Source organism: Vespula vulgaris, chromosome 1 (genome assembly GCF_905475345.1).
Source record: "Vespula vulgaris chromosome 1, iyVesVulg1.1, whole genome shotgun sequence".
Lineage (NCBI taxonomy): Eukaryota > Metazoa > Arthropoda > Insecta > Hymenoptera > Vespidae > Vespula > Vespula vulgaris.
In genome coordinates, this window is record NC_066586.1 from 1,958,066 (window position 1) to 1,970,215 (window position 12,150).

Consider the following 12,150-nt stretch of genomic DNA (forward strand, 5'->3'; position numbering starts at 1 on the left):
ATTTCGTCACTTCGATGCTCGTTGTGCAACCGATTCGCCCTTTATGGTCGGCTGCGAAGCACCCGTGTGAAAAAAAGAGAGAAAGAAAACAGCCCCAGAGAAATCATTAATTGTCGAATTGGAAAGAAAATCCGAAAAGCTATGTTTGAAAATAGTAAATCTGTTAAAGACTACGACGAAAGGAATGATATTTCTTTCGATCGAAAAAATTCATTCGGTAAGATGGATGATTAACAGAAATGATCCATATCCGAAGAGATTTAAAGAACTAAACGAGATAAATCATTACTTGTGTGATTAAAAAGACAAAAAGGGATATTAGAAAATTGTAAATCGTAGAAAGGATATTAGAGGTACGATAGAAAGAGAGGATCTTTTCTTTGATCGGATTGAAAATAAAATAAGGAATGATATTTGACAATTGTAAATTTATATTAGAGATACGATGAAAAAGGATCGAATTGAAAATAAAATGAGAAATGAAATTTGATAATCTGTTAATTTGTTAAAGACGATTAAAGGATACGATAAAAACGCTGATCTTTTTCCGATCGGTGAAATTGATTTGTGAGATCGATAATTAATGGAAATGGTCCACACATCCGAGGCTACTTCCAAGTACGACGACAAGATTTCCCAAAGATTACTAACTACTTGATCTATGCTTTCCAGGAACGAACTTTCCCGCGTTAAGAATCGATTGGAGAGTTGTATTTCTTTGGGAGATCGATCTACGCGTGTATATGTGTGCGTATATACGTCTTTATGAGGTTTTACCGATTTTGGATTAAACGATTTTTATCTAAAGGAAAAAAAAAAAAGAAAAAAAAATAGTCTTAACGAGATCGTACTCGTTTTTCCAAAGATCAAAAATCTAAAAGTATATAACAATCGTAATTTGTAATAACATAGTTGTAATAAATAAATATTAATTAGTATTAATTTATACCGATTTAAGTAGAAATCCTTCCGTCGTTCTTAGACACCAATTCTTCATACACAAAATTTGTATCATTCAGTAGAACGGAGAGAGTTCATACACGTAAACAATGAAATCCCGCTTGATCGAACTTATCGAAGATCAAGAATCGACACGCGTTAGAGTTTCGTTCGGTCACGTCGACGGCGTAGAAATGCGCGAAAACTATCGACTCTGTTCCATTCCTTCTCGTCGTTCTCGAAGCCAAGAATAAACTGGCTTGGACCCCACCACGGAAACCACCTTCTGTCTTTCTACTACATATATTACATTATATTTTCCTTATTATTATACTTATTTGATAATTTTCTTTATGTTATATAATGTAAAGAAGCAAGTAAAAGTTTTCTTTTTTTATTTTTTTCTTTTTTTTTCTTTCTGATAAAATTGTCCATTATATTATAAAAGAGAATATAATTTCGTTTTTATAAAATTGTCAAACATTTTATAAAACAGATTGTAATTTTATTTATAAACTTTTCTCTTCTCTCTTTTGTAAAGTATTATTTATTTTTTTGTTTTTCTATAAAATTATTTCGTATAATATCCTGTATAAAAGGATAAAATTTTTTTTTTCTTTTTCGATAAAATTATTGAATACTTCATAGCAGAGAATATACAATTTTTTTCATAAAATTATTTTCTCTCTTGTAATATATCATCTTTTTTTTCTATAAAATTATATTCTATATATTCTATATAGAAGAAAATATAATTTTTTTATATAAAATTTATTCGTTTGGGAAAGATAATTTTTTTTCTTTATATAAAATACAACGTTACTAATTATCTTCTACGTGTATCTCCACTTTATTAATTCTATTAATCTAAAATTTAAAGAGATTGAAATATAATTATGATAATCGTTAAATTAAAAAAAAAGGAAAACCGAAACGAAACAAAACTAATAAGAAATAATAATAATCATCAATGAAAAGAAAAGATAATAATCAATGAAAGAAAGAGTCGTAAGATTTTATAGTAAACGTTTCGTACGAAGGAAGTCACACAAACGTCGGCTTTACTTTCCTTCTGTTTGCCCTTCATTCGAGAAACGTGATGTTAATTTTAGACTTGTACGTTTCCATACGTTCCATTTCTCTTTTTCTTTTCATATATATCTTCGTTTCCTATTCTTCGATCGGTTAATCTCTACGAAAGGAAAGAATACCCTTATTGTTCAGCGATATTCTAAGCGGGATATCGATTCGACTAAAGCAGATGTAACTTCATTAAAGGTACATACTATCGGAAAATACAAAATACAGAAAAGGGCAGTTAGATTTTTATCGAGATTAACGCTTTTTGGTGTGCGAGTAAGTAAACGAGTATAAAAGAAAAAGAAAAGAGAAAAAAAGAACGAAAAACTAAATTACCGAATCGTTAAAGCACTTTAAAAGATTTAGCAGAAGTATTCAAGTTGAATCGGTTAAACTATTGACAGTGCGTTAATTCTATAGAACAGAAAAACGTGACAATAATTATTCTTTCTATCGACGAGATGAGAGGGTGGGTGGATGGAGGGTTGGATGGGATTAACAAATTTATCCTTTGCACGGGGATATCGGATCTCGAGATAAAATGATAAAAATTCAATCTTTGAAACGTAATTGAAAGTAAGTACGATGAAATGTGTAGGAAAGAGGAGAAAAGGAAATTTCGATGATGATCAATTTTGTTGCCGACTTTGGACGAATAAAGAAGTGAAGTCTCTCTTTTCTTCGGGCGCACTGAAAGGCTGAAATTGATTTCAACTTGGTCACACCCCGTAAAAGTTGGTCAAAGGGTCGAGTTATCGAGTGGATGGGGAATGGGGATGGAGGATGGGAAATGGGGGATAGTGGATAGGGAAGAGGGGAAAGGAGATGGAGGATGAGAGATGGGGATGGATCGGACCGACCATCGGACGTTGTCGTGGTTATATGCTATCCGATCGGCCTAGCCTATCTTCTTCGTGCATCTATCCCCGTAACACCCTAATTCCCCCTCCGCCTTCGCCATCACCCTCGTCCTCTTCCCCACTCGTCCCTTCAACACTCATCACTTTTCCTCCCTACTTCCATCAGAACTTATTCGCAGCTTCTCCCTTCTTCTATCTGCTTTTATCCACTTTCCCCTTCCCCTTTTGACCCCACACACAGAGTCCTCTTTATCGTTCTTGATGTTTTCCATTTATCTCGTTCAACTCTCTCTCTCTCTCTCCCTCTTTCTCTTTCTTTTTTTTTCTATCTATCGTTACGAACGATTTCCATTTAACATCGTGACCAATTATAGATCTTCCTTTTATTGGAAATCCTTCCTATTATTATTTAATGTATATCTCTTCGATTGCAATCTCTCCCTCTCTCTCTCTTTCTCTTAGTAGAGAGAGAGAGAGAGAGAGAGAGAGAGAGAGAGAAGAACATATTTTTCTCATATCGTCGAAATAATGGTCATACATCACTACGAGATGACAATTCAATTTGTAGTTTGATTAGAAATGTAGAAACGAAAAAAAATAAATAAATAAATAAAAAATAAAAACAACGAAAAGATTGGAGAACCAGCAGCGTTCATGTTAGAGAAAAGCCGCGTTAAATACGAACACGCAGCACGTTCGAGGTCGGACATAAGATTGACGCGGAGCCAAGATCGCGAATCGAGATCGCTCGAGAGATCAAGCATACTGAGTTTCTAGTTTCTTTTCCTTTTCTTTCTCTTCCTTTTTTTTCTTTTCATTTCTTTTCTTTTCTCTTTTAGCTTTCTTTCTCTTTTTTTCTTTTTTCTTAAAATGGTAACCTCCGAACGACGGTTCATAATATTATTACAGATGATTACAAATAGAACGCGAAATAATATAGAAGAAATTATGGCGAAACACCATAGAGAGACCTTGTCTATTTATTGGTTCGACCTTTGATCTATTTCGAGTTGACTATCGTGTTGTCGCGATGAACCTGCCGTCCGTATTTTCTCTCTTTCTATCTCTCTTTCTCTCTTTCTCTCTCTCTCTCTCTTTCTGCTTGGCAAAACGTATTTCCGGCAGTGTTAGTCAGCCGTTCTAAATGCACTGTGCTAACTACGTTTTCGATGTTCTTCGTTTATCTTTCGTTTTAACCCTCTTCCCTCCTCCACTCACTCCCTCTACTTCCTTTCTCTGTGTCTCTCTCGCTCTGTTTCTTTCTTTTTTTCCTCTCTCTCTTTTTCTTTCTCATCGTGTCTCTTTCGATGTAGCGCCAAGTCTTATTTCTGACCAGCCCTTCTTTTCGTTGGATCGAGGTTAATTGGACACCATTAAGCCGCCGAAAATTATTATAAATTTGTTCGCGACGATTGAGTTTTGTATGTCATTCGTATTAAGAAGAATTATCATCGTCGTCATCATCATCATCATCATTATCATTTATCATCAATTTTTGATACGATCGATCTTTTCCATTTAAGTTAGCGTAAGCATACTATAATACTTTTTGATTTTATTTATCTATCAAAGATATTCAAACTGTCTTGAGTATTAATCGAAGTCGAGTCAAGATAAGAGAAAAAGAAACATTAAAAAAAAAAAGAAAGAAAAAGAAAAAGATAAAATGCTTGCTTACCGTCATCGCTTATCTCGAGATTCGTGTAGCTGTCCCAATGGAGGATGGGATCGTGATGAGCCGAGGCATGAGGCACAGCGGGTGTTGGTGCCGGAATTGGGCCATCCTGACGTTTCGCATCGGTTGCGAAGTAAAGGGTCACAACACTATCGGGTGGACATCGTGGATCTTCGCAAGCAACGTCAAGTTCCGAACGGGGAAATGACACAACGTTTTCTGTGATGACGCATGTGTGGAACTAGAAATACAATTTGTATTTGTTGTATAATATCTATATCTACATATGCATGCACGTGAGTGCGCGTATATATATATATATATATATATATATATATATATATGCACGGTACGATTAGATTCGCATGATTCTATTGTACATTTATGTATTTTCTTTTCATGTTTTCTTTTTTCATATTTCTTTTTATTTTTTTTTTTTTTTTCTTACAAACGTGGCAAAATTGAAGGTCGTTGGATAAGCAATAATACTTTTTATAGCTGCGATACGTCTAGTAATCATAGGAAATAATACATGAAGGAATGTAATTGCCAATGAATTTCATTCGCTTTAATATATTCCTTACCTGTAGCGAGAACATAACTTCTCGGCTTTGTTTGGAATATACCCTATGATAACATTTCACGAGAATGTCTCCTCTCAAGCGAAGACCACCGAGATTAACCGTGAACTCACGAGCATTCGTCACCGAGTACAAATCCGATGTGTAAACGGGCGTCAATCCTTCGTAGACTTTGAGGAACGCTCGACATCCGGTAGGCTCGAAGAGTGGCACTCCGAGTACTGTGAGGTGTGTCAAGTAAAGAGGAGATTGACTGATTCTCAATGACCCAGACAATAATCCGCTGAAGTACTCTATGTATCTGTAATTGACAATACGATGACAAATTATTATTATCAAAATTCAATAAAGCGTTCCTACATTTTCACGTTATTTAATATTTATATATAGTATTAGTTATTACGTATGTAGAGGATGTAACAAAAGTTCTTAAATGTTTTAATAGATCACACCTTTTCGAGACTTTTTAATCAAATTTTTTTTCCAATCGTAAAAGTACGAGCTCAGAATTTTTTGATACACCCTGTATAAGGAAGTAAATTAAATCGTGATTTTACTGCTTTCAAAACAAGGAGTGAGAGAGAGAGGTAAGCCTTTTTGGTGTATTATGTACATGTATCTACAGGGTGGATTAAAAGTTCCAAGATGATTATTGAAAATTAATTACACCTTTTCAAGACTTTTTAAGTTAATTTTCTTTTTTTTTTGTTCAGATTGTAAAATTACGAGCTTAAGAACTTTTGATGCATTTAAAAAAATTTGGCCAACCCTTTATAAGGAAGTAAATTAAATTGTTATTTTCCTGCTTTCGAAACATGGAAAAAAAGAGAAAGAGAGAGAGGGAAAGAGAGAGAGAGAGAGAGAGAGATAAACCTACTTTTTGATTTATTACATTCACGTACATAAAAGGTGGGCCGAAAGTTCCAACGTAATTTTTACAAATCAATTACACTTTTTCAAGACTTTTTAGGCTAATTCTTTTTGTTCATATTTTAAAACTACGAGCGTAGGAACATTTGACCTGTCTAAAAACTTTTGGCCAACCCTGTATAAGGAAGTAAATTAAATTGTTGTTCTCCTGCTTTCGAAACAAGGACAGAAAGACGGGGAGAGAGAGAAAGAGAGAAAGAGAGAAAAAAAAAACGGGGGAGGGAGATATAGGTAAATGTTCTCTACTCTAATCTACTCTACTCTACTCTACTCTACTCTACTCTACTCTACTCTACTCTACTCTACTCTACTCTACTCTACTCTACTCTACTCTACTCTACTCTACTCTACTCTCTCGTAGATCTCGATAATAGAATAACACGCTCGTGAAAGCACAAGGATCGCTAACGACATGCTAATGCTTGCGGCTCGTGTAATTAAGGGTGAAACTCGATGCCACGGAATCACGTTGGCATCGGAAAAGAAGATCGAACGATCTTGGCAGGATGTGAGGTAAGGATGAACGAGACAGGACGTTACTCTCGGTTACTTATATTATAAATAGATACTTGTAGTACAATGAACTTGATGGAAAGAAGAACGATGACAACCATGAATGATAACGTAAAATGATAACGAAAACGATTACGTGGAAGTTCACAAGGAAATAGAACGTTTATGTTAGAGTTCCTATACGAGATCATTCTCTTTTTATTATTGGCATTATTATTATTATTATTATTATTATTATTATTATTATTATTATTATTATTATTATTATTATTATTATTATTATTATTTTAAAAAAATAAGGGAGAAGAAAAAGAAACAAACCATCGTGGAATTATTACTTAGTTCAGTAAACACGTTGATCGACGATATTTCTCCATTATCTCGTTAACAATGTTACAATGAAAGTGTAATTGCGGTTTCTGATTCATGTACATACTTACGTACCATATAATAATGCAATAGCGCCGAGCATACTATTCTTCTCGCGGCTAATCGCGTTACGAAAATTACTCAAGATTGCTTGTAACAATACGTTCATTGAAATACGTACATTCAAGATATACGAAGTGGTAACGAACATATATATAAACGTACATACATACATACATACATACATACATACATACATACGTATATACATACGTATATATATATATATATATTTGTATAATTTACGTAGCATACGTAGTTTCAATAATATCATACGTTTTAGATATATGCACGTACATATGTAAATATGTATTTATTTATTTATGTACATAAGTATGCACATATAAGATCATTTGCTATAAGCTACACGGATATACATAGATTATTTCAATTAATTCATATCTCTCACTGATTTCTAACGTTTCTCTTCGTTTAGTTAATACATATTAACGATCCCCCCCCTCTCTCTCTCTCTCTCTCTCTCTCTCTCAGTCTCTCCTTCTCGTTTCGTAGCCATAACTGTTAATTGAATTCTAGGCTATGCATTTCCATAAACCGTACGTTCGTAGGTACGTGTATATTACAAACGTAGGACCATAAACTACAGCGGAAGAGGCCGATATGCAGAGGTGTTGAAGATATATGTAAGTTTAACAGGAAGGACAATGTTGAAGAAAAGTTAAACACGTCGTCCGAGAGAGCGTTATGATAGCGGCTCATTAAAGTTGTTACGTACAGCTTCTACACATGGAGACGATGAAAATGATGATGACGATGATGATGATGATCTACTATTCCGAGGGTCAATGATGCTTAATACGCGTATGAAACCGGACGATGGATATGAATCGTCAAGGACCCAACCGAATCTTCTTTTTCTCTCTTTCTCTCTTTGGCTATCTCTTTCTTTCTTTTTTCTCTTTCTCTACCGTTAATCGAAGTATACGTTTTCGTAAATATCTGATTTTCAATGTAAATTTCATTTCGATGCAAATCGCTCTCGATTTACAGCCGATTATATTACGCATCACCAAATTTTTTTTTCTTTCTTTCCTTCTCTCTCTCTCTCTCTCTCTCTCTCTCTCTCTTATTTTCTTTTCTTCTTTTATAACCATTTGACCGATCATTTTCTATGCCAACATTGACCATCACGAGGTTTAAACGATCAGATAGAGACGAGGCGACGCGACGTTTTCAGAATTTTTCACTTCCATGGTTACGATCCGACGTTTATAACGACGTTTGAATTTCAATCAGCGACTATAGGATTAAGAGTGTGTATCGAATGGAATAAGAGTTTATTACTTGGATCCTATTTCGCGACAATGTAGAAAGTAGAAAAATAGCTAGAGGTAGTAGATTGTTTCGTAGAAACTATAGGGAATATAGTTTAAGCTTTAGAAAAGGACGTTAAGAAAGTCTTTCAGAATATATCCATCCAACCGAGATATAACCACGCCTACGCTATGGGACAAAGTTTATGGCGTTATCTGAGTTATTCGAGATGAGGAGGGACGATAAAATGAATTTTCTCGTCGTACGTCAACAGGTAGTATAACGTCGTTGTAGCCGTTCTGTATCGTTGCATGTAAGCCGTTACCTTCGATGTGATGGAACTTGCAGAGATCCGATCTTGTCATCGAGGAACCTTCTCATCGCGAACCTGTCCAAAGCTTGATCGCGTCCACCGCAGATGCTGCTGTAATTCATGTAAGCCGAGACCGCCACGCCCAATCGTTCCTTGTTACCCCTTTTATTTTTGTTGTTGTTGTCGTTGGTGTTGTTGTTTTTTATTTTTTTTATTATTTTTTTTTTTTTTGGAAAAGACACGAAAAAAATTAGATTTGGTTCAATATTTAGTTCAGTTAAAAAGCAGATATTTTTTTCTGCTTTTTTCTTTTTCTTTTTTTTTTTATAAAACGAAAGTAAGAGGAAAAATTTGCTTTTAATTTTTTTTCTACTTTTTCTTGTGTTTTGTTTTTCTTTCAAAGAAGTAAGACGAGTAAAAGACAGATAATCACCTTGCGTGTAAAACAACAACACGATTTGGAACACCGTTTAACCAGGAGTCCAGCTCCTTGCAAAGGGCGCATAATCTTTCCAAACTTGGTGCCAAACCTTGAGGCCATCCGGCTTCTCTTGTATTCGATTCACCTGCTCGTCCTGGCGATGATAGATTGAATATCTGCAAGTTTGTTGTAAAAAAATAAAAAAAAAAGATACAAAATGAAATAGAAATTATACGATGTTCGACGACGAAACGACGACGGATTTGTTTTTTCTTTTTTAACAATTAACGTCATAAATCATTCATTTACATGGATTAAAAACAAAAATCATAAAGAAGATATTTTATATTTTTATTCGCGCGAAAAATAAAATATTCTCTTCTTTTTCTTTCCTTTTCCTTTTTTAAATACGAACGATTTACAACAAGACATAGATCACAACAAGATATAGATCTCCCTTTTTCAAACTTAAAAAAAAAAACAAATGTTTTTATTCCCACAAAAGAGAAAATATTTTTTTTCTTCGAATATAAATACGACACCATTAATATCGTACGTCCATTTACGCAGATCTGTTTTGAAAGAAACATATTTTTATTTACAAAAAAAAAACAAAACAACAAAACAAAAAGAAATAAGAAAAAGAAGAAAAAAAGAAAATACAAAAAGCAATATGTTGAAATAAAAACATTAGACATTTACCATATAATTATCGGCATGTTTGCCTCTTAAAAGAGTCGTCGCATGTTCCAGAACACCTTGTGCATCTTCTCGATACCAAAGAGCGATTATCCTTTCCGTGACATAACACAATTCCATCACTTCCGTGACCCTTCCACCGACGCCCTTTCCCACATCGACGCTAGACGAATCTGCGCCGACGCCAGGCGTCCTCGCGGGCGTCCCCGACGATTGAACTCCTTGTACCTGTAACACGTCATTTTTATAATCTTCATCGATAAATTTCCAACATTATTTCTCTTTTACGTTCGAGTTATATTCAAACATTCTTGTCACATATGTAATTATGTAGAAAAGAAAAAAAACACACGTATGGTACGCGTTAGGAAACTTCAGTGATTGACAGAACACTTAAAATTCCATTTTCTTCTTAAATCTTTCAATTAATTTATATAAATTGTTAGAAAATTTTTTCTTTTTTTTTTATATCGAACGTATCACTCAAATCCTTTTTTTTTTTTTTTGATATATATTTTCACATCGAATTACAGGAACACTCGTCGAATCGAACGAAAAACAATTTATTTTCTCTCACTATAAGAATGTCTGTCTTCGTAGAAGTTCTGAAAACTTTGTAGTTGATTCTTAAATTAAAAAGGAAAGATAGAAAAAAAGAGAAGAAGAAAAGAAATGAATTGATCTGAATAATCCTTTTTTCTTTTGGCTTGAAAGAAATGTCGAAATATTTACGTATCACGTCGTTAACACGCAATTTGATCGGAAGGAATAAGTTTCATATAATTCTTTCGTAAACACGTCCCTCACAAAACACTCGTCGAAACAATACATTTTCCACTATACATATATATCAACGATACATTTTCTTCTATGATATTGTTATCACCTTTGTATACTTGGGCGCGTAAAAGATCCTGACGACGTAGCACTGCCGCATGACGTCGAGTTTATGATATCACGATAAGTAGACATATAATCCAGTCTTGGAGTCCTAACGAGAGAACTTTACTACGTTTGTCTTGTTTTTCTTTTTTCTTCTTTTTGTTTTTTTTTTCTTTCTTTCTTTTTTTCTATCCTTTTTGCAAGGAATAATAATAGAAGAGACGAAGGGAGGAAGTAAAGATGAGAGAAATGAGGAAAGGCTTCGAGGAAGGAAAAAACAAAATGGAAGAAAGATAAAAAGGGATAGAAAGATGGAGAGATAAAGAGAGAAAAAGAGAGATAGATAGAGAGATAGAAATAGAGATAGGAGGATGATGGGACCGCGTTCCTCGACGCACTGTCGAGTATTGTATTTCGCCTGGTTCTACGAGATAGGAGTACGCGCGAGAATTATGCAGCTACGGATTACGAGCCTCATCGTCCTCGTCGTCGTAGTCGTATTCGTACTAGTAGTAGTAGTAGTAGTAGTAGTAGTAGTAGTAGTAGTAGTAGTAGTAGTAGATGTAGTCGTAGTCATAGTTGTTATAGTCATATAGTATAGAGACGTCTTTCTACTTCGAGTTTGCTCGTATACATTTTAACTTTGACATGTGTATGTATGTATATATATATATATCTTTTTGTGTGTACGTCTATGTTGCGTGTATCTATATGTACGTGTGTACATATGTGTAAGTGCATATATCGTCTTGAGTTTAGTATGCGTTTAGTTCGTCCTCGCTTGGTACATATTCGCGTATGATGTAACGAATTCGCGCAGGTAGCGTGACTTCTCGTAACGAGCATAGAGCGTGACTTAGAAATAGATAGATATGTATAATGTAAATATATACATGTATGTGTGTATGTGTGTGTACGTGTATGTGTACACATAGTGATACGTGCGTCGACACGATTATCTTTGTTTCTTTTTTTAATCTATTTAAATTGCATAGTAAGAAACTTCTCCTATCGATATTTTCTGAATGTGTATAGTAGATAATTGTTTATTTGTATCCTCTTTTTTCCCTTTTTTCTTATTTTTTTCTTTTTTTTTTTTTTTCTAGCGTCCATAACATTTATTATCAATTATTATTATATTTAAATATTTTAATTTGTTGTAATTTGTATTAATCGATGGTCAGTCGATTGATGCGTATATTGATAATTGTATTATTTAAATTATAAATTGGGATTGTCGTTTCTGAATAATATAATTCTTCTAAGTTTCTAAGAGTAATTTATGATATTATTATATAGATACTTTCTTTACTAATGTAACATTTATTAATTACTGTTTAATTGATTAATAGATTTTATAATAATTACCTCGTCCTATAAAAGCAACTGTCTTTAATCAATTAGGATTAAACTATCTTCGATCCATTAGTTAGAAGAAAATAATGAAAGAAAGTCTTTCATAGTGCAATTATGTCGGCGAAGTTCTCAAATGTCGATAAAAAAGAGAAAGAAAGAAGAAACGTGTGTATGGTTTTATGATATTATGACAAATG

General features: G+C 33.9%; 1 protein-coding gene across 14 annotated transcripts in view; it reads right to left on the minus strand.

Moving 5' to 3' along the window:
• Positions 1-12,150, minus strand: part of LOC127069508 (tensin-3) — a 157,294-nt gene that overhangs the window by 24,974 nt on the left and 120,170 nt on the right. For 13 of the 14 annotated variants that reach the window (XM_051006613.1, XM_051006618.1, XM_051006604.1 and 10 more), the window contains 5 exons: positions 9,719-9,943; positions 9,029-9,192; positions 8,608-8,757; positions 5,139-5,436; positions 4,558-4,795 (listed from right to left, as the gene is read on the minus strand). In XM_051006613.1, coding sequence (XP_050862570.1) covers positions 4,558-4,795; positions 5,139-5,436; positions 8,608-8,757; positions 9,029-9,192; positions 9,719-9,943 — 1,075 coding nt within the window. Of the gene's footprint in view, positions 1-4,557; positions 4,796-5,138; positions 5,437-8,607; positions 8,758-9,028; positions 9,193-9,718; positions 9,944-10,601; positions 11,013-12,150 lie in introns of those variants that run through there. The other variant, XM_051006682.1, reaches the window with a different exon arrangement.